Source organism: Lepidochelys olivacea, assembly GCF_965140295.1.
Source record: "Lepidochelys olivacea isolate rLepOli2 genome assembly, chromosome: 12".
Lineage (NCBI taxonomy): Eukaryota > Metazoa > Chordata > Testudines > Cheloniidae > Lepidochelys > Lepidochelys olivacea.
In genome coordinates, this window is record NC_140422.1 from 15,514,691 (window position 1) to 15,539,037 (window position 24,347).

At 40.7% G+C, this 24,347-nt stretch overlaps 1 protein-coding gene across 2 annotated transcripts in view; it reads right to left on the bottom strand.

Annotated features, from left to right (window-relative positions):
• The window catches only part of NKD1 (NKD inhibitor of WNT signaling pathway 1), a 141,963-nt gene that overhangs the window by 38,229 nt on the left and 79,387 nt on the right, over positions 1-24,347 (bottom strand). For both annotated transcript variants that reach the window (XM_084644374.1, XM_084644373.1), the window contains exon 4: positions 16,751-16,808. In XM_084644374.1, coding sequence (XP_084500500.1) covers positions 16,751-16,808 — 58 coding nt within the window. The remainder of the gene's footprint in view (positions 1-16,750; positions 16,809-24,347) is intronic.

Here is a 24,347-nt window from a genome sequence, read left to right on the forward strand (position 1 = left end):
AATAATGGAGTCTTTTATATCAGCCCACTCTCATCTAACTTAGATGTTCAAGGGGAATACTGGGTTTCTGCCACCTTGGCTATTATACCAAGGGCTCTGAAGATACCTGAACTGTGGACTATTGTCAACCAATTCATCAAAAGCGCTTCCCATGGGGAAAACATCTTGACCCTCACCTATCTATTCTTTTAAAATAAGCAAGGATATAGACAAATCCTGTAACATTATTTTGGTTGCTATGAATCAAGTGTATGTTTGGCAACCTTACCTTAGTTAATAGTCTCTAGCTGATTTAGAATGCTGCCAGCATTTAGTTTTAGACAACACTGAGTAAACTAAGCAGAGAATTATTCATACTGCTCTATAGTTCATACTTTAAAAATCAGTTTGTTCCTTTTATTATAGAGGCTTTTTAGATACCAAATCCTCAGGCTTTGTATTCCTACCCTTTGCATATTTTATTATGCAGCAGCACCAAAGTAAAATAGAATCAAAGGGGGGGTCTTATCATTAAGTAGCTGGGACTTGGTTCAATTGCAAGCTCGGCCACAGATTTCCTGTATGGCCTTGGGTAAGTCACTTGACTTCTTTGTGTCTAAATTCCTCATTTGTAAACTAGAGATAAAGATATTTCCTTCAACTGTCTTGTCTCCTTACTTTGTAAACTCTTCAGGGAAGAGACATAATCTATGTTTGTACAGGGACTACCACAATGGGATCATTCTTTCACTGGTGACCAGAATGTGCTACTGGAATATAGGTAAATTTATAATAATAAACACAGACTAAATTTCACTCTCCAAAAATAAAAATCTCAATAGTTCAGGAGCATCCATCTTCAGTGCTATAGCATGTAACCTACATGTTTGTGGGTATTTTTCATCTCCTAAGACTTCCAAATGCCAACACGGGGCATGCAGAGTTCCATGAACTTTAACTTACCATGCTCACTGTATTTTGGGTCAAAGGAATACTTACCAATTATTCACTAGGGTACAGTGGCTGAAAACATTTACACACATGCTCAGTTTTATGCACATGTATTCCCATGTAAATCAAAGGGAATACTCAAGTGTAGAAAGTTAAGCATCCATGTGAGTGTCTGCAGAACTGGGGCCTCAAGTATCAGGAGTAAAGTGCTTGAGTATATGACACAAACTTGCAAAACAACACTGAGTTTAAACTGTTTCATTTGTTTCCAATCCAAATTAAAATACATACTTTATAATAAAATCAAAGATACATTTGGCATATGAATGACAGGGCACCATCCTGGAAACATCACTTGTGAGCAATCCCAACAGACATGTAATCTCACTGAAGTCATCAGTAATCTCACTGAAGTCATGAGTAATCACGGAAGGAGCAGACCCTTACATTTTAGCATATGTGAAATATTAAATTACCAGATTCCAAAGAATGTAATCCACAAAGAGGGAAAATGTTTTGCTGTAGATTTTTTTCATCTTGCGTAACTGATTATGCACACGATACTGCCATTGATCTAGTGTAATACGGTATCAGTTGCCTTCTCGTATTGAAGGAGACACATTTGGAATCCACATGTAAGCAGCAAGTCTTGCTAAAGCAAGAAATTTCCTTCAGTTCCAGCTAAGTGAACAAAGGTAAAGAGAGTTAGTAAATGGAATACAAGGTCCACATTTTCCTCTAGGATGTGTGCACAGAGCACCCTTTACCCTCAGTAGGCATTCTGTAAGCACAGGAAAAGGCCAAGTTTGGCCCTAAGTATTTTGCTAATTTCAGAGGATGGCTCTAAAGTCAATTCACAAAAAAACAGAGCTGTTTTGATTGAAGCAAAGGCAGTAGAAGTGGTTTTTATTTTAGGAACTCTGTACACTTCACTCCATACCTGCTAAATATCTAAACTACAGATAGAGGAGGGTAGGGTTAGGGAAAAAATGAGAGAGCTAGGCACACAAACCTTGAAGGAAGGGTCTGCAATACTTCACTGCTATTTTATTTCTTTTTCCAAGTAGATCTTTATTAACTTTGCCTGTGTGTTCACTTTTGCTATCTATTTTTAATCTGAAAATGGCTGCTGTTTTCCTTTGAAATAGAAAAGGCTGGCTCTTGTTTTTATCTCGGAAAATATTGGATTATGTATAACTGGTTTGCCATGAAGGATGGGAAAAATTCACGTTTGTGTTATTTGACCTAATAAACTAATTGTTGTATAATTCAGATACTAATGTAAATCATTGGAGGAGGTAAGATACCAAGAGCCAGGTTCTGATCTAAGTGTGCTCCACTCCTTTGACATCTGGAATTATGCTGGATTTACACAAGAGTAACAGAGATCAGAATCTGACATTTATTCTTGCAGTTTTACAAAATCTATTTGAATTAGAAGGTATATTTACAGCAACTAGCATCCTATTATTACCTGAAGAGTTTAAATAATTGCAGGAGAAATAAAATGGCAGCTGCCGTGACTAGCTGAGGTCATTTTAGACTCTTCTGAAGTATTCATATGAATACCTGCACATTGCATGATTCATGCACATATCAAATACTCATCCCATCCCGTTTCTCTTTTCAATTCAAAGTGGCTGTAGAAAAGGGCCTGCTGATGAAAATGAACAGGAGGGTGTTTGTGGCAAAGCTGTCTATCATGGACCAGCTGGCCCTACAAGGCAAGACAGGGCACAACTTGCCCACGACTTAGCAGCTATCCCTCAGCCTCACTGATGAACTGGCAACATAGGGCACTTAGTAATCCCTGATGGGTGTAATGGAGTTAGAGTGACTGACCCCAGCTGTGGAGGACTCCTTAAACAGTGTTGAGCTTAGCTGTTAGGGAGATACTACAGAGAAGGCAGGATTCTTCTGCAGGAAGGAGAACCCACTGGGAGCAGCGTAGGCTCCTGAGTGTGGGGAGCCCTGAGATAGGGCTCATACATGTTGGAAGACAGGTAGAAGAACCAACATGGAGCAGAGTAGGTTCTTGTGGGAGAGGCCCAAGATAGGGACTAAAAAGATCCAGGAGATCCCTAATGGAAGTTTCCAGAGTCCCTGGAGAAGGGAGGCATTAGGGGAAGAAGCTAGATCAGAGAAGCTCTGGAGGTGCTAGGAGAAGGGGCCAAGCAGTACAGGACTTCAGTGGCACCTGAGAGAGGTGGAAGAGCTATTAGTTTGGGCATTTGATTTGGACTTTCAATTGGACCCCTGGGAGGGGCCTGAACTTTATGAGGAAGAGGAAGACCCAGCGAGAGGCAGATGGCCAGTAGCAGGTGCCAGGGACAAGTACCCTTTGGAGTATTGCACCCCAACCCAAGGGAGTGCTACAGGTGGTGAGTACACGACCTTACACTCTCCTGACAAAAACACCAATTACACCATATGTTTCTGTCAATTGGGCTTGTTGTAAAATGAAGATATGGATATACGGCGTGACCCAATGAGCATCAGTCCATTGACTTAAAATGACATTGGATCAGATCCAGATTGAGGAGATGTGGCTGTTTTGTGTCCCCAGTTATTAAAAATAAAAAAGATTAGAAAACCCCCATAATTCACGATGGATGTGAATAGGAATCCCTCCAGCTTCAGGAAAGTTCAGATCCAAACCTAAACTCTACAGAGTGTATGTCTATCTGTCTATAATGTGCCTGGATTGGTCCCTCCATCAATACAGTTGACTAGAAAATAGAGGAAAAAAATCATCAAAAATACTTTTCCTTTTTTTTCAAATCAGAAAATGTCACAAACATCACTACTGCTAACACTTGCAAACCATCAAGATGAGCTTTTGCTCAAACTTTCCCCCCAAATTCACCTTCAGGTACTGAAACCAAGCCTGGAAAGTTTCAAACTCCAAACAGTGAAGATTCTTGGATTGCTAAAATTCAGTTAAGAATAAGGTTTTAAAATGGAAACACTCAGGCAACCTTGAACCAGAGATCTTACTTTCAGTTCAGCTATAATACTTGTGATCTATAAGGCAGCTACGGTCTAAAATTTGTGTCTCCCCACAGTCCATCATAAAGCTAACCATATTCAAACACACACACACTATCTGACATTTCTATATTGTCTTTCATCCCAAAGCATGTTACTGCAGCCATAAAGCACTAATGAAATGCAGTCATCTCTTAATGCAGGATGGAACTTGGCTGATGTACAGCACACTGCATATCACAATCTAGAGCAGTGGTTCTCAACCTTTCCAGACTACTAAACACCTTTCAGGAATCTGATTTGTGTTGTGTACCCCCAAGTTTGACCTCACTTAAAAACTACTTACTTACAAAATCAGACATAACAATACAAGAGTGTCACAGCACTCTATTACTGAAAAATTGCTGACTTTCTCATTTTTACTATACGATTATAAAATAAATCATTTGGAATATGAATATTGTACTTGAATTTCAGCATATATTATACAGAGCAGTATAACTGACTGACATTTTAGTTTGTATTGACTTTGCTAGTGCTTTTTATGTAGACTGTTGTAAAATTAGGCAAATATCTAGATGAGTTGATGTACCCCCTGGCAGATCCTGGCGTACCCAAGGGCTACATGTACCTCTGGTTGAGAACCAATGATCTAGAGGAAGAGGGGAAATCTTATAGAAAGATACTGTGGAAAAACCCTAGTCGTATAGAGCATGGCATGAGATCTTTAAAGTCTATATAGCGCATACAAGATTTTATTTTTAATGTCACAATCTAAGGACTCCCACACAAACTGCATGGCATTCAATCTTGGTAATAATATTACTATTAATCATAGCAGCACCCACAGATCCCAATCTAGATTAGAGTCCCATTGTGCTGTGCAAACACAGATGAAGACAGTCCCTGAGCTGAAGAGCGTCTGAAGGACAAGTCAACCCTTCTTATTGTCCCAGATAGTTAAGGTGTTTCAAAACGGAGAGTCAGCCATTAAACTACTCCATTTGTGTGAAATCAGACATCTTGTTTCTTAAGCTATACGACTGTAGATTTTTAATAAAAAGTGTTTCTTGTAATCTAAGCCATATTCACTTCTTACCAGTGGAACCTGGGCCGCAGACTTCAGTAGTGGGGGGACTGCTATGGTGCAGAAGATGCTGATAGTCTAAGGACAGGGCACCAGGAGATGTGCTATGGGTAAGCCCTGTCAATGAGGCACTTACAAAGCCCTAGCTAGGACTTAAGATAGCCTTCCCCTGGCATAACCCCCCTCGCCTCCTCCATGAATATCCTTTTTTCTCCCCCACATTTGTGCAGTTGCTCTCTCAAGAAAGACTCCTTTAAGAGCTGGGAGGGGGACCCCAAACCACCAGATTTTAGCTTCAGGCATACAAATCCTTAAGAGGGAATATGACTTTCCTCCCCTATAAATCTTTTATACAAGTAGTTCATGGCTGCACTGAATCACCTCGGCCATTCCCACAACAGGCTGTAGTCCTGATCACAGCACAGAATGCAGTGCACAGCAAAACTCTGAGGTTTCTCCAGAGCCCTGTGAAAATTCCTTCTGGATATTTTGGTTTACAAGTGCTGTTCCCCCCCCAAAAAAAAGTTTTAAACCCTTTACAGTACAATGTTGGGCACTTGGTATTACATCCTCCATTGGTTAGAGGACTTGGATTGCTGGATTCTGATTTACAGAGCAAGAAAAATCTGATTACTGGAAGTTTTTCTTTTCCTCTTCCCTTTCCCCCTCACCCCCACCCATGTTGGGAATTTCCATCTAACCAGAGCAGCTGGACTCCAGGCTTTTTTGAGAGCAGAAATATTGCTTGAGGTTCATTTCCACAACCCTATCGTGCTGCATTTACTATTTGCTTTTACTCACAGACTAGTTGTGGTTACACACACACAAACACGCACACCTTTCCTCCTCCTCCTCCTAACAAATGATATTTTATTTTTTTCTCCACAGGAGACTAAGGTTGACTGCTACTTATGCTTTGAGGTTTGGATATGATTGAGATGAAACATCTGTTAAGAAAAAAGGTGGAGAGAGAGAGAGAAAAAAAAAAACTTTTTTCCCTCTAAAAATATCACGTCTTCCCTCCCACCCCCCAAAAAAAACTTAAAGCATGTGATGAAATTTAACTTTTAAAATATAACCCTGGAGCTACTTGAAACTATAAAAGTCTCCTCAGTATCTGAAGCAAGTCAGAATTTCCACTGTTCAAGCTGGGCTTTTATGAAGAGCAGACTTTAGAAAAAGCTGTAATCTGTCTAGGTAACAAAGGACACTTGTTCTGCCTGTTGAGGTAAAACTTTGGGTTTCTGTAGCAACTGCAGCAGAAGTGGAGTTGAAGCATACAAAAGCACCCTGACTGATATACACTTTGAATTTAGGACAGCAAGCTGGCAAAAGCAATATGCTTTTTACTGCAATTGCATCTGTGTGTCTGCATGTACATGCCTAGTGTATTTGTTAGGTTCAGCAAGCTGACAGGGTTGTTGTATCTAAAACATCCAGCCCAAGATCTCCTGGAATGTGACTCCCTTTACAAACTTTAAGGAGAGAAGGTTTCGAAATTTGACACCAGCTAGATGGGTTTCCTACTTTTGAACCCCCTGATGGAAAAGCAGCGACTGTTTAATCTTGCTACAAATCACGTCCTTGCATGCCATAGAGTCAGTCATGAGAGATGTGATCATGTGAAATCCCTGGACGTGACAAGAGGGGCTTCCAGCAGCATGCATATGGGGGGCTAAACAAAAGCCCAATGGAGGAGCACCCAGCACTCTAAAACCTGGCTGAAGTGACCACACCTCTAAAGACCAGCAAGAATGTGTTGCCTTGGCAAGGCAGATATTTTTGTGAAAGTCAAACACAACTGAACTGATTTTGAAGTCGTTGCTAGAAACAGGGTGTGAGGCCTATTGGAGGTGATCCTGACTGCAGGTTTCTAAATGGAACCTGACAACCACTTTGAAGGTGGGAACTTTGGAACCAACATCTCTCTTCTGAGAAATCAACGGTCAAAGCATCTTTGCAGTTATGGTGGCATAAATCTGGTGTCACTTGAGAGGGCAGGGGAGAGAGTGGCATTTTGACTCACTTTTCAGAAATATGTTTAATAAAAAACTCTAGAAGCCGTGGTCAAGGCGACGAGAAAAATAACTGGCAATAATCGTTGCTGGGAAATTAAAAGTAGAAAAGGATCTTTGTTCTTCAAGCAGACTAAGTGAAGCCACTGATATTCATCATCTTTCCAAAAAGATTGGTTTCAAACTCTCAACTGATGTGTTCCCTTAATTTTATTTTTTGGTCATAATGACGGTTATCCCGGGGCAAAGTTGAACAACATTTTTATCCTGCTGCACACATACAGTAATATCTATCTTAGTACTGTACACATTGGATCAACTGCTTCTCCCATCTGCAACCTCACTGACTCCATGAGGCTGTACAGGTGTAAAAAACGACATAATCTGCCTCAGTCTACTAATGGGCTGAACTGATTTTGTGACCTTTTGGTAACTCAGAACCAGGGATGTTCAAAAGCTGTAGCTAGAGAAGATATTTTGCCAGTTGAGATCTTGCTCATTATGTAAGCAGGGCTAAGGGGTCAGATAGTTTAATATTCCTGATGTTATTTGATCCTTTTTATGGCATCTTGGTATGTAGCTTGTCTGTAACTACAGAATAGTGGGAAACATTGCCAACATTGCGTGAAAGGAAGAGAGGTGGGAATATTCTAATATATTTAAAATATTTTAAAAGTTTCCACATTTTTGAAGAATATTCAAAGAATTTGACCTGCACTCTGCAACTCCCTCACTCATTTTTTCACTTCCTCAGCTTCATCATGAAATTAACAAACGGTTAAGTTACTAATACGTTTTTAATTTTGTGTAACTAGTTACCTTTATGTAAAAGTCATTGGCAAGAAAAGAGGAGCTTTTACTGGTTTTGGAAAAAGTTTTGTATTATACCTTTAAAGCATCTCACCAGCATGGTCCAGTGGATAGAAAACTGGACTGGGAATCAGCAAGTCAGGTTTTTAGTCCTAGCTCTGCTACTGTGCCCTTGGGCAAGTTACTTAATGTCTTTGGTCTGTGTTTCTCAGTCTCTAAAATGGTGATACCACTTTGTAAAACGACTTCAGACCTAGAGACAAAAGCACTAAATAATTTGTAACATGTATAATCTCTCCAGACCAATGTAATAGGTTAAAAATCTAAGAGAAAACATTCTGGCATTTAAACTATGGGGGAAAAGTGCAATTCAAAAGAATTTTAGTGAATGCTGGTGCTTGTAGGTGGTGCTGGATTGTCAGCTCTGGAGACTGAACTCCTACAAACAGAGAACATGTATAGTACAGTTAGACTGGCTTGCTATGCTCCCTGCTGAGCTATGTGTCTCAATTTTCCTGTTGGGATGCGGGAAGTGTGCAGGCTAAAGGACCTCCCCCAGCCTAAGGGGAGGATCCGCAAGGTCCAGGATTTCAATTAAGTACAGGGAACAACTAAAGATATAACAGGGACGGGAGTGAGGTCACAGGGCTAAATGAAGGGAACCTGATGGGGACACCGAGCAGAGAACCCTGGACAGCGCCCACTGCTCCTCGAAGGTGTCAAGGCAGCCAGCAGACGCCGCTCAGAGGAACTCTGCCTAGATGCGTGAGTGGACGGAGGATCGGAAATAGGCCCCTGAGAGGAAGGGTCACTTTTAGAGGTGACAGAGTAGCTCATTTTTCATGCCCATTCTATCAGTGGTTTCTCTGCTACAATTGCCAGAAAGTGGCAGTTGGTACCAACTGTCACGATCCTCTTGGAAATGGACAGAGACCACTGACTGATTTCACAAAGGCTATGGACAGTAACTGGAAGGCAACAGCTTTTTATCAGTACTTTTTTACATCACTACAGTTGAAACAGTGACCCTCGTACAGTGGTTTTCAAACTTTTTAGGCTGCAAACCTCCTTCCAAATAATGCAGTCTACCGCATACCTCATCCTAGATAGGGTCATAATATTCCCATGATTAGATTGCCAAATCTCACTCAATAAAGTATGTTGTCCACCATTACAGGATTTTTCTCGCATACCCCCTGACGAGAGCTTGCATACACCAGTTTGAAAACCACAGCCCTAGAAGTAAAAGGTTTGTGATCCAAATACCAAACTCCTTAAAAGGAACGGTTAATGTTAGGGAACATTTTTACTTTTTTTAAGTGCTTTATACCATAAGATTTTCCTCCCACTCATGGCAAACAGCCTACCTGTTTCTTATAATTTCCTGGATCTTTGTCTGACCACAGGAAAACTTTGGCTAATCTACCAGGCTCATGTTCTTTGGTGACTTTTCTTCTATCTGCCAAACTAAGCAGTTTTTGCTTGGCGCCGTCCTCTGCTCCTTTTTTCTAGGTTCATTGGTGCCCTTTCCAATTTACAGTAACCAGCTTATCAGCTACCAGTCTGGGTGGAGACCAGCTGTTTTGGCAGACAAATGTAGCTACTGCGAGTGGATCAGTGTGCAGCTGAAGATGCATTTCACAGGTGGCAGCTTTAATAGGGGGCAGTTAATAAAGGAAAGATGGGCAATCTCAAAATTTTGCAGCCACTAAACAGATGATCACCAGAGGGGACCATAAACACAGGTTTTGCTGTATGTGAGTAACACGCTAAGCACAGAGGATTATTAATAAACCATAAAAATGAAGAGTTAACTCATTACACACCAGATTGCTGACAATAAAAGAGCAACCACTTTAATGTACAATTAAAGGGGTGTGGGTTGTGATATTAGTGATGAATAGCTATTAAACTGTAAAGTCCTGGGGAAAGGGAGCCTTTCCTTCCCTGTCTGTAAAGTACCATGTGCACTAATGGCACTAAGTAGGTAATAACAGCTTGAAGACTATTAGGCAACCGTGCATGACTGCATAACTCATCTTTTGTCAAGTGATCCTTTCCATAGCAAGGTGCAACCTACGTATTTTCCATATATGCTCAAATGGTTTATATACTGCATGTAAACAATGCCTAGAAAATTATTTATATTTTCAATGTGAAAGAAATTATAACGTTCATAAATGAAGACGCTAAATTATGTAGAGTTACTTAGATTTTAAAATTGCCGGGGCAGGGACTGTGCTTTTGTTATATGTCCATTGTCTAGCCCAGGGGTGGCCAACCTGAGCCTGAGAAGGAGCCAGAATTTACCAATGTACATGGCCAAAGAGCCACAGTAACATGTCAGCAGCCCCCCGTCTTTCCCCCTCCCGCCCCCAGTGTCTCCCACCTTCCAGCAGCACCACCCATCAGCACCTAACCCTCCATCCCTGCAGCTCCCGCCCGCCACAATCAGCTGTTTTGTGGTGTGCAGAAGGCTCGGGGGATGGGGGGGAGAAGCAAGGGTGCAGCTCACTCGGGGGAAGGGGCGGGGGCCTTAGGGGAAGGAGTGGAGTGGGGCCGGGGCCTGGGGCAGAGCCAGGGGCAGAGCAGCGAGCACCCTGTAGCACAATGGAAAGTTGGTGCCTGTAGCTCCAGTCCCAGAGTTGGCGCCTATGCAACGAGCCGCATATTAACCTCTGAGGAGCCGCATGTGGCTCCGGAGCCCCAGGTTGGCCACCCCTGGGCTAGCACAAAGCTCCTAGGCACTATAAATAATAACAGATTAAGTAACCAAGGTATGCTCAAAAATATTTTACCTACAGATAATATTGCTTATATCCATAGCAGACATTTCAAAAAATTTCCTCAAGACTACGATGTACTGTGAGGGCACTTTAAAAGTTTGTTCAAGGTTCAGAGATAATATTCCTTCCAGTGAAATTCTCTATACATAAAATAGGGAATTACTGCTAAAAACAGACTGAGTATTATAAAAGTGTGTCCACTGTATGGCACATATTCTGTATTCCTAAATTCTGAATTACCAGTGACAGGGGGAGAAAAAGGAAAAAGAATCACAAAGAGTAGGTTACATGTGTGGCTCAGTTCATCTCCACTGACCTTGAGTTCCTTTAAGGTGCCCATTGACCATATAAGAGAAAACCCAAAAATTTTCATTTTACAGAGCGGTGAAATCAAAGGCAGGTGCTGAAAATAACAGACAGTTCTGGTCAAACTGTTTCTTTCTGCATGGCACTCAGTAAACAGAGTAGCCACTATTGAGTTCTAACCTCTTGTCATGCGGCAACACTGAGTCAACAATCCGCACTCATGGCTTAATGCTTTTGATGTTTACTTTGTTCTTTCTATAGTTCAAAAGAAAGCACTAATGCACCAGTCCTTTTACCAATCTTAATCCCAGAATCCCGAGCCTTTTGCTGTTGGCCAGTTAAGTCTGTTAAAACGAAAGGATTTGATCAAGCTTTACATAACAACACAGAAGTTAAATCCAGCTCTTTTTTGGACTGCTAAGACAGTTCTTTTTATCTTTGCTGCTCAGATGGCTTGAAAAAAAAAGAAAGGTAATGAACTTGGCTATGTAAAACAAATGAAGGAATTCAATTAATTCTCCTATTACCACATTGTCTTTTTAGTGTGACTCTTCTAAAGAACTCTGACTTATTCTCTAATCAAATCTCTGTGTGTGAATGCTATGAATCTCCCCCAATGGACTGTTGTGACCTGCTGGGCTTTTCTGCAAATCCATGAAATGCTGTTTTCTTCCTCAGTTTTCTTGATTAAAAAAAAAGCTAGATAACATATAATTGTATGTCAAAGTACCATCAAGGGAGTTTGGCAGTCCAGAAATATAGGGCCAGTTAAAGAGGACCAGGTGAAGGAGAAACAGCTCCAGGTAGATAAGGGCGTGTCTACATGGAGCAGCAATGTGCACTAAGGGGGTAGCGATTTCTAAAGTGAACTAATACACCACACATTAATTTGTTTACATAGACCCACAAGGTCCAGGATATGGTTGGTGTGCACTAAAAGATCCTGAGTGTGCTTTAATGTAGTGCTATTCAAAACAGAACTTTTAGTGCACACCAGCAGGGTCTGACACAGACCAATTAATGCACAATGCAATAGCACTTTTTAAATCACACCCCCATCGTGCGCATTGCTGCTCTGTACAGACAAACCCTAACACTATAAAGCACCAGAATCCAGCACAGGAAATCTTCACCTGTCCCAAACTGCAGAAGTGCCAGGTTCTGCCCCCGCTGAAATAAACCATTGATTTGCTCACTCCTTCTCAACCCCTACAAATGCAGAGAGGAAATACAGTCCCGTGGTTAAGCTGATTGTCTGACAGTTGGGGGTTCAAATCCCTGCCCTACCATAGACTTCCTATTTGACCTCGGGCAAGTCATTTAGTCTTTTTGTGCCTCAGTTTTCCATCTGTACAGTAGTACTTATTTACCTCCTGGGGGATAAATACACTAAAGATGGTGGGGTGCTCATAGTACACTAATAGAGGGGGCCATAAAACTATTTTATGTAGTTAGATCTATTTATCTAAAATACCCACTTCTACTTTACATAAGCAGTTTCTGTATAGAGAATTGTTAGAACGAGTTGTCCTTTGTATCCATAGCCATGTTACAGAGCCATGTTCGAACTTCACTAGAAAGGGTTAGCTTCATTGCTGTTCTAATAGTCCGTTACCCCTGCAAGAGGAAGTATCCAACAGGACTCCAAGAAGGGGAGCGTGGATGCACTGAAAAGTCTGAAAGCATTTTGATTTGACACAATTAAGCCACATTAAAGAAACTGTTCTGGAAAAGTGGATAGAATTGTTACTAATGGGGAAAGCAGGGCACGTAGATATCAGAAAGGGTCGGGGAAATTTGCTGTCTTTTTAGAACAAGACAACGCCTTCCCAGTGTGCATTTAAGCAAGAAAATCCTGAGAGAGAACAGTTACCTTCCTTCCAGCTGCAAGAGTGCCAGGGCAAAATTCTTCCCAGGGCTCCAGGGAGTGAGAAAGGACCGCCTACACTCATTTACCTCCTGCCCCCACTACTCAGCTTCTTCATACGAATGGGACACACTGGTAGTAATAATGTGAACTGCACTTCTTGGCATTGAGCTGCAATGACAAAATATAATAGCCTAAAAGTGCCAAGAGCAGTTTTACTCTCTAGTAAAGAATCCTGCTACTGGGTGTTATGTTTGCTGTACAGTGCAATGCCACAACCAAAAGCAAACCACGAATTAGACGTAGAGTTGTGTATTATGCACCACAATATAACTAGATGAAAAAGACAAAATGAGACACATTGTGAATGGAATTATTAATTTTACTGGCTTTTCATATCCAGCATAAAATTGGCTTTTACTATAATTCTGTCTATTAAAAATTCAACAACATCTGCCAAGCATTACCACAGACATCACCGATACTAAATGGAGGTAAAAACTGTAGCAAGCTCAGATGTGGCAACTGTTTCCAAATGTTGGTTTAATAATGACAATTATTAATTATTATTTATATTACAGCAGCTCTCAGAGGCCCCTGCTGAGACTGGGGCCATATTGAACAAACATATAGTAAGAAATAATCTCTTCTCCAAAGGACTTACAAGCTAAACAGATGATACAGACAGAAGAGTGAATTATTATTTAACCCATTTTACAGATGGGGAATTAAGATGCAGACACTGTTAGAGTGGATGATCTTTTGAGTCCCAGTTCAGTATCCTAAATATAAGATGATCCACTTGACAGCTCTCTTATATAGTTTTACCACAGAGTTTGTTTGTTCCTCTGGCATGAACTACATATTTTTAAAAATAAAACCAGTAGCTGGCCATACTACAAACCCTAGCACTAATATAGATAATGTTATCACAACTCATTGAAGCTCAGTTTTTAATTCTATGCAAAGAGAGAAACTAAAATTCTATGTGAAAAGTAGCTTTTAAATCAGCTGATGGTTTTAAACTAGTTTCTTTCAGCAATTCCACAACGCTTCCTGAGAGCTGGGTTTTGCCAACACCAACCCAACAGAAATGGACAGGTGTTACCCTGGTAATGGTCATTTTTACAAACTCTCTGTTTGATTTCAGCACATTATATCTACCGTTCATACTGTAAGGATAAGGCCTTTGTCTGCAGCTAGGTTAAAAGAGCAGCAGCCATTAGCCTAGAAGCAGGAAGTCACATCCTCACATTCCATCTAAATTACAATGTAATATCAGGCTGTTAAGAAGGAAACCCCCTCCTCATAGCACCCACTATCATCAGATAAAGAAACAGATCTTAAGATGGTTAAAGAAAACTTAAGTTTGCTAGCATGCTGTCTGGCAAGAAATCATTTATCAACAATTGTAGCTGTGAAATCTATACTTCTTTATTGTTTTGTCATTATGGTCCCCACATCCCTATTGTTTGTCTGTATGACCTCTGTCTGGTTCTTTGATTGTTTCTGTTGGTTACATAATTAATTTTGCTAGGTGTAAATTAATTAAGGTGGTGGGGTATGATTGGTTAGAGAATTTTGTTAGGATTGGTTAGTAAAATTTTAGTATAATGATTGGTTAAGGTACAGGTTCACCCCAGGACTCCAGTTTCACTATATAAACTGGGGTCCAAAAGGAAGTTCTTTGGGAACCAGCTCCAGGACACAGCCCCAAGAACAAAGCTGCCAGACCTCAACACTCTGCCAATGACACTGTGTAGAAACTGGAGTCTCCCAGATGGACCTGATCCTGACTGGCCATGAAGAAAAGTTCATCTGCCTTACTGGGAATGGTGAGCTCTGTATGTGTAGCGTGTGCTGTCTGGTTTTGGGGATTGTTAATAAATAGAAGTTAGGTAGGATATTGCTGGGTAAGGTTCTTTCACTGGTAAAAGACCCCACAAACCCACAGAAAGGCGAGAGTGGGTGGCTAAATTGACAGGGTTACGCCTGAGCCCTAGGAACGGGGTAAGGGTGGGTGCCCCTAGAGTGTGTGAGTGACAGAGAATTTTGTGCAGGTAACAATTCCCTCTGCGGCACTTGGCATTAGCCACTGTCGGAAGACGGGATACTAGGCTAGATGGACCTTTGGTCTGACTCAGTATGGCAGTTCTTATGTTCTAATGCAGACCAATAGTTTACATGCCCCTTCTCATATAAATTAGGCAGCAGCTTCTAAATGAAATTTAAAACTTTATGCTTCCATCCCCAAAGGAATAAAGATGCTCCAAGAATCATTTGCTAGAGAAAAGCAAGAGGAGGCTAAGAACCTAGACTCACCACTCAGGAAGAAACAAGCAGAGAAAGTTCTACTGGACTAGCAGAGCAGAACTGCAGAAGCCATATTAACTGATGGGGGACATGTATTTTTGGCACCTTCAGTTCCACCAACACAAAGATGAGTTCTGGATGGGAATCTTGACAAACAGTGAAAGGGTATGGGGTTATTGATGTGAAAAACTGCATAGGTGCCATCTAGTGCTGTGACCCCAGCAGAACTCAGAGTTGGATCTGGTTAGAACTTACAAGGGGGAACCCAAAAATATTGAAGGACTTGCGTTCTGTAAAATGAACTCTTCCACTACATAGGTACTGAACAATGTCCAAATCTAGTGTTAGAAGACACCCAGCTTCTAACTGCAAAAGTATGAACTCATCATTCTAGATAGCGGTCTTAATGAATTCTTTCATTGGAGCTTCCGCTAAGCAACCTCATGCAGTATCCATCTCTATCCTTTTCAAAACAGGAGATTCATCTACAGTCTCAGTGATACCAAACCTCATTTACCAAGAGCACATGACCTTAAAATCCACGGACATTTTTATACAGAATCTTCTAACCACACACACAAGTAGCCATTATATAGAATGGTGGTATTGTCTAAATAATACTTGGTATGGTTCCTTACATTGAACTAAATGGGGACATTGCTTCCATTAGCCCATAACCTAAGTATAGTGCACAGCCAAAGTAACTAGCCGCTGTGTAAGGGACAATCTCATAAGTGCTTCAGCAGTCCCATGGCTGTTATGTTTTTGCTACACAGGGCAGGATAGCTAGTAGAACTATGCAGTTGAAAATCCAATGTCCTCAACTCTGCATTCCTCATCCCCATACCCAACCCATTAGGGTGCAAGAAGCCCCATTAAGCTGTGTTCTTTGGCACACAGGAGGGGTACAATCCTGCTGTTCCCTTCACAGCAGAGCTACACCATTTTCCACTACTGTGGAAATTACAGAAGAGGCAAGTTTAGCCTCATAGACCAGAGAGCTGCACAAATGATGACATCTGCTCTTTTGTGCAAGATGTGCTGAGCAAGAATCTCTAATTCTTATTGGAGATTAACAAATCTGGTCTCTATGCCACAATCAGACTGTGGCTACACATCTGCACTTAAAGCTGGGGGGTGTGATTCCCAGTGCAAGTGGACATACTCGCGTTAGCTTTCATGGAACTCTCTCACAAACAGAAGCCACCACAGCCTAGGCAGCAGTGAGCGATGGCACTGGACCAGCCACCCCAAGTACTTTCCCAAGGGGTCCCTGAGGGTTTGCACCTGGGGCAGCTAGCCCCTGCCACTGCTCACTGCTGGCTGTGCTGCCATGGCTACGTGGCTATTTTTAGTGCGCTAGCTTGATGAGCGCTAGTGTGACTATGTCTACTTGAGCTGGGAATCGCACTCCTAGCTCAAAGTGTAGACATCATCTAGATTTGTGGATTTACAGAAATATGGTGTACAGAATATGGTGTACAGGGTTACAGAAATATGGTGTATTCCTGTCTTACTAGCCACCAAAGATAATGACACTCCCCATACAGACTACACACTATTATCCACAGAATTCACACTTTATGACCTTGTTTGAATTTTCCAAATATGCCTTAGTATTAACCCAGGAGAACTGTTCTTCATGTACCTTCTAGACGAAAGTGTTCATCACCAATTGTCTCTCTGTAACCTTCACCAGACGGCTCCTGTAGAAATAAGAGGTACAAAGGAAAAAAAAGATTTAATGGCTTTACAAAACATTGAAACATTAATCAAATACCTAATCTGATTCCAAAGTTAATGACAAATGTTATAAATCATAACGCAACTAGCCCTCACAATGCAGTCATCTTCCTCATGCACATACGCACCATTTCATGAGTGCTTATGATAACAGAGAGAAAGGAAAAGGTACAGTTCTAAAAGTTTGAAGTATCCCATTCATGGCCAATATACCTTTACTGCAGAGATCGTTAAGAAACACAAAGCCAATAAAGTTGGCATTCACCTGGGAATTAGGGGCAGTGGGCAGGGACGCTTCTGCAGAAAGACAAGGGTAAGTCAGTATCTCTCCAAAAGGAGGACTGGTTGTATTCATTAGCTTATTTATTGAGGTCATCCAATCAAGATAAGTATCACTTCATTTCATTTTCTTAAAGAGACTGACAGAGGCTCAGCAATTTTTTAACCTTCAGAGACTGTACATTGCCCTACCTTTCTAAGTGACTTGTTAGCAGTTACCAACTGTCTCCTTTCTGCAGACCAGGAGGTAACTAAAGCAAGAAATAAGACCCTGGGAACTCTGAGACCAATTTCTGTACCCGTGTTTTTTAATTAGATTCTACAGAATGCACTGTTGTCTGAACAACCCTGAAGAACCTGAAAACTTCCCTTTCTCCTTGTGCATGTACATTTTAAATAAAGTTATGAACTGGTGGCCCAAATCTGCAGCCACCGCATGAGAATGAATCTCACTGAAAGGCATGATTGTGCTGGATAAAACTATAGGGTTTTTGCAGCGCCATCAGAGCAGCCATTTTGGATTTATTCTTCCAATCAGCAAATCCCCACAACCTCTTTCTGAAGCTTTGTTTTTATTTTAAAATATCTATTAGAGCCCCTTCTTTCTTAATAAGTGTTGATGAGCACCAGCCCTTATCTCCAAAATAAACAAAGGAAGGAATTGGCATAGAAGGATGGGAAATGCTATTAAATGCTGCAGTTGGTCATTACCACATTTCTGCAAGAGGATGAAATCTCCAAAACTAACTAACTAAGGGCCTGACAATAACATCCTCATGTGTGTAGGCACAGACATTGGCATAAGGTGGAGAGGCAAGCATCAAAGAATTAACTTGAAGAAGTAGATGTAGCTGCCTTTGCATGGCACTCAAGGGTAGATTCTGTGCGAAGTCCTCACACTAACATCTGATTATACGAGTAGGTATGAAATCACACCATTAACATATCTATCTCTCTCATTTAAGCTGTACACACAGGACTGTTTGGAGGACATGAAAAGGAAAAAAAACCTTAGGAAATAACAGACCCTGGTTTTATGACGGTAACACAAAAGATTTGTGAAGTTAGGAGTTTTTAAAATTAAGGGACACAAATGAACTTGTGAAAATCAGTGTTTACTTTCACTACTGTGTAAAAAAAAGTGTGAGGAGAGTTCTTCATATTAACGAGAACTTTTGACTTACTTGCACTATTAAAGCAGAGCTCAAGTCCGAGCCCTGAGAACACTAGGATAAGTTCAGTTGTAAATATCCTACAACTTTTAGTTTCTTCTTGCATTTTCAAATGCCCCTTTGAACAGGTACGTGTCATCATTTTCTTTGGGTCCCCGAAACAGTGCCTTCCACACTCAAGAGCACCTCCAATGACTGTATGGTAATGAGCTAGGTAGTGTAGTGACTATGCAGACAAACATGGTACCATAATTCGTTCATATACCCCTACATATTTAGCAGCTACTTTTGAACTGAGCAGAAATGTTGATTTATCACTTATTTTCTTAGAAAAGAGCCATGAGACAGCTGGACAGCTGCTAGTTATAAGCTGAAATCACCTTGCTTTTAACATTCCACCCACAGGGGAATAACTTCCACTCTGTAGCCCCCACCTCTAGAACTCCAACTTTAGCAGTATAGGCATTGGATAGGACTCCCAAGTGCTGATGCCTAATCTTGTTATCTTCTGGGCCAGAGGAAATTATGAAATCCATTGAACCATATTGACAAACCTTGGAGTCTTGTAACTTATTTATTTATAAGAAGTTTTCTTATAACAAACAAAACCTTTTCTTTTAAAGGCAAAAGGTATTTCACTGTAAAAAACAACACCCAATGAATAAGCTAATAAAATGCATCTTTAGCAACTGATACCTCAACAGGCAGGAACTGAGAAAAAGAATGCATAAGAGGGGAAAGCAAATAGTTAATATTCTATGAGTTGGACTCCCTATTTTCTCATTTTAATCATTAAATGGGCCTTATGTAAATATTTTTACATGCTAGTTCTAGCTTCACTCCCTGTAGCTCCTAGTTATTCAGTTAATTTATGGTAGTGAGTTCATACAAACTAAATTTTAAATAATTATTTTTCCCCTTAAGCCAAATTATTATGACTCACCAACTTCTGGGAATGTTTTTGTTGATGGTGTAAAGCAGTAATACTAGTGTTAAATGGCATATGAATTGACAACCCAGTCCTAAAGCTGACGACAGCAACACTTGCACAATTTACTGACATATCTAGACAGCTAGAACTCATCAGCTGCCAATTAAATTTGCTCTTTCGTGCCAGTAAGATTATGACATGTATTATTTCTGATAGACAGACATTTATGCAATAGAGGTGTGGGAAACTGGACCCTAAAAATATCTACTGTTATACTAAGATCTTACGGGAGAAACTGAAAAACTAAGCCACAAAAAGTTGCACTGATCCAAATATCACTATTGTTTTGGTAAACAAATTGCACTGGAAACAAGTATCACAGTATCTTTTAACACCCCAAAGCCAGGTGTCACAACCTATATAAGTGCCATAATGCCCTCTGCTTGTGAAAAGTGTTCTGGACATTTCACATATAATAATTCTCAGAAATGAAGAAAAAAGACAATGGCTCGGGGAAAGTTATCTACAACAATCCTGATTTCTTCTCTATTGTAAAAAATGCAGAGTTCTTCCAGTTACGCACCAAGTATTGTTTTAAAAAGATTAATTAGACAATCTCTTTCTTCAGGCTGAGATGGGGGAAATGCATTGGCTACACCAATTCTGAAAATGTAATATGACAACATAGCCAGGCGACGGTGTAGCATACATGTTGGCAACAGAAAAATAAATGATGTTAATGAGAAGAGGCAGGGCATTAATCAGATGAGCATACCCAAAGAAGAACATGAAGGAACGTCTTTAAAAAAACCAAAGGAAATATCTGCTTGATGAAATAGTAGTTGTGATGAAAGACCAAATTAAAATTCCGATCTTGCATCAGATTCTGCTCGCATATACCCTTCTGCTCTGCATGGATGCAAGGGTCCACATTAGTAGATTGTACTAGAGGACGGGTGCCTACGAGAGCAAAAGCAACCATGTGTAAGTCTTACATATCTGAGATATATCACAGTCCTGACACCGTGTTTTAAATCACAACACTGCATTTTCCAACTGGAACACCAAGTCATGAAACAACCAAAACCAGATGTACCCTGTGACATACTATATAAATGAGGTCAGCAAATGTTTGAAAGAGTAAAGAAAAGAAAAGTTTATGTAGAAGGAGTATTCCAGTGTGCCATTTCTATAGGTTGCCAAACAGGATCCCATCTACAGCAAGTGTTTGCACCTCAGTGGGAGTTTCCCAGATAAATAAGTTAGCCCCTGTTAGCTATCAACACAAATCATACAAAATGACTAAAACTCAAGCTCAGACATCTGCTTCAAAGCTGTTAACAGCTGCCTGGCTGACTTCAGCAGTAAAGACCTTGTGTCCCACATATTCTTTTCTGATAGGTGCCACTGTAATCAACTGAGATTTAAGGGGGTAGGAGTAGAGAGAAGAGTTAATTAGTGCAACTCCCTCAGAAATGCAGCTCAGTATATACATACATAAGGAAGAAAAGCCATTTTTAAAAGCTCCCTAGTCCAGACTTCTACTTAGCTGGTTATAGTCAGACAATCCCACCTTCTGCTCCCCTTTGCAGTAGGCTCGAACTCCACACTGAATTCTAAAACACTGGAAAGTCTATTTTTTTTAACCCCAATCTGAGCCCTAACCACTCTTCAATTTTAATACAGACATGATCTTCTGAATTGCTGAAGTCAAGACATTCCTTCTGGCCATCTCTAGGCTATTGGATTCACATCCCCAGCTATCTAAAATGCTGCAATCAGAATATTCTTCCTTTCCCATTGTTCTGTCCATGTCACTCTTTTCCCTCAACCCCCTCGCTAACTCTCCTTCTGCTAAGTTCCTTGTCTTTGCCTCCCAGGCTCCGCACGGTGGTACTCCTGTCTATATTTGAGCTCTCATCCCCTTCCATGGTTCCAAGCACCGTCTATTGACTACCCCTAGCATATGATGTGAAGGCATAACAGAGCTGAATGCCATCTGTATATCATTGGCAACTGAGCCCAAGAATTCTCTCACTTTTGCCCAATAGCTGCATATAGGTATCAATAGGCCAAGAGAGGATTGAACATTTTGATACTGCACAGATGAGAGTGCCTTGGGGACAGAGGAGCTGATACACAGAAGTATTTGGGTACCTCTGGGTAAAGCCTTGAACTATTTCAGGGTCTTTCTTGATTCCAACCATGTTGAGTGCTGCCACAAAGTCCAAGAATATAAATATAGAACTATTGTCTTGTCCACGAGCATCATCATATCTGCTCCATATTCCGGTCTGAAATCCAGACACCTCTACCATTATAGCCTGTAGACAGATATATTTGGAGAGGGCTCTTTGCTAGCTTCTCATTAAATGTGTTAATTGTGTGAGTATCCAAACGACGCGTTATAGGTATAAATGGCCGATCGTGGAAACTATTACCATGATTAGGTGGGCAATCATAACTGCACCCCCAAGTTAAGCACACATTTTGGTCATGCATTGTCCACTTACACATTTGAAAATCACGCCTCAAACATTACTCTGTTCTTCAGTGCTACCTGCTCTGTAGCTGCCTGCACTAGGATTGTAAGCCCCTGGTGGCAAGGGCTTCCTATCGCCATGTTTATATATGTTTATTGAGTCATTGAATCATAGGGTTGGAAGGGACCTCAGGAGATCATCTAGTCCAACCCCCTGCTTGAAGCAGGACTAAGCCCCAATTTTTGCCCCAGATCCCTAAATGGCCCCCTCAACAATTGAACTCACAACCCTGGGTTTAGCAGGCCAATGCTCAAACCACTGAGCTTTATGTTTATGTTTATAGCATTTTGTATACCTGCAGCATTATACAAATACAAATTTCTATCAATCCATTCATATCCTCAGCCTCTCCATGACAAAGCTGAAACAGAAACATCACCAGAAAAACAACACAAAATTAACAGATACATGAACTATGCAGAAAACCACGCAGTGGAAAAGACACAACTACAAAGGCTAACACCCACACATGTATGCTTTAGTACAAGTCTAATCATTTCTCACCATGGGGCAGAGTTGCACCCTCTCCTATTTATGTAAACTCTATGTATATTTTTAAAAATTGCTTTTTTAAACGACTTAATGATGAAAAAAATTCATTGGGATTCTTCTTTCTGTAAGGCAAATGCAAAGCAGCTCACACTTGGGACAGAAGTCTAGGTGACTTCAGCTAGACCAGCATTAAAATATACATAGTAGCTGTAGTAATTCAGTTTATTAAGCAGAAGTGGCAAGCTCAAGTCTTTTGGGTAAAAAGATAAATTTGACTTATCTAACCCTAATTTTATTCATCTGTGATCCATTACAACTGGGTTATTCCTCTTCAGATTCTAAGCGTGTAGGCTCCTTTTTAAAAAATAAATAAAAAATTTCTCTCTAGAGTCACGATATATTACCACAAGGTACAGCTGTTCAGAGAACTGATTGCTTCACCAAATTCCCAGTGTCTTGCCTCCAGCTGAAGAATGAAGAGGCAACTACACCTGCTGGCACTATGTTGTGAAGTTAGAGAAAGTTTTTTTTAAAACAAAATAATAGCAATCATAAAGAAAACCTGTATCACTGTTGCACATCCTCTAATTGAGGAGCAACACCGATGTGCTCTGACGGGTGCCCCATTGAGTTGTCTTTGATAGTAATGTGAGGCCTCAAGAGGGAGTGAAAATATATACTATAGGGAGAATGTCAGCCAACCCCCATATAGAGGACCCTCAAAGAAGTGGCAGAGGAACAAAGGTGTTTTGCATAACCAGGCAAAGCTGCAGGTCGACTGACAGAAAGTGCTTTTAAAGTGCATGTTGCATCTGTCTTGTCCCACTCCCAGATCCTCAACACACCTTCCAACATGGTAGAAAGACACCAGTTTCACATCCCTCTGTGGTATTTCTCATACATTCCTCAGCTGCTGGAAAGCAGGTAGCCACAATACTGAAATGGAGGCCTTTCACCTTGGTTTTCAGCGGTTAGTAGAACCTTCCTTTTTATGTTCACTCATATAAATGCGCACACAAAAGCTGTCAGCCTGGTCAAGTTAGTTCAGTTAATTTGAAACGTGAGATTTCTATTACAGTTTGGCAAGGACTCTACAGAACACATACAGCATGAATCTGGGAGAGAAAAAACCCAAGAGATTATTAAAATTTTGACCTTTTGCATGCCTTCAACTTGCAAAAAACACCAGGAGTAAGAACTCACGTGTCAGCAAATAAAATTAGTAGACAACCAATGCTGTCTCTTAGGGGACATCTTAGTCTAGATGTTCATTGCAGATTGAATGTCACTGGTATTGGCACCTCTTGTTTGGGGTAAAATTGAAGTCAGGAGTTTCTATGTTTTTAGAAGCTGCTCCAAAGTCTTTCAAAATCACCTCCACCATGAACACTCATCACACTATTATTTGTGTGGCCTTTGCCTTACTATGCTGATTGAGATGTGTTTGGATACTCTATTCCAAGAACTTCTGATAGATAATACTGTCCTACCTTACACTGAATTTGAAGCTAATACACGAGTAGCTTTTCTGGAAATTCAAATATTACTGCTAAAGAACCAGCGCGAAAACTTTTAATCGGAAAAGAACTATCTCCAGATGAAAAATATCTAGTCTTCAAGATGAAAGGGAACTAAGACAATAAATCCACCTGCGGCTATATTTAAATTCATTTTAAAGTCCCTTCAGAGGGCCATATGTTCAGTTTTGAGATTTAGACATTTGCTGTACTTTGTTCTAACTATCCTCTAAGCTCTTTACCAGTGACAGGGTCATCAGTATTCTTTCCTTTCCCCCTGCCTCTTTTATCCTGCCTATGACACGAACTATCCTGAAGACCAGATTTAAAGGAGTAGGGGTGAGGAAGAATCTTCATCCAGTTTCCATGCTGGAGAAGCTCAACCAAATCCCCAAAAATTGTTGGTTTTTTTTTTTAGGTTTCCACAACAAGGCAGATAGTTTCTTTAAGACGGTTCTTTGAGATGGTTTCCAGGTGCCTTAGGATGGTGAAGCTGTATTACCCACTGTATGCTAGACGGAGAAATAAGCACAATGTCACATGTCACAATGTCATGTCAACAATAAAC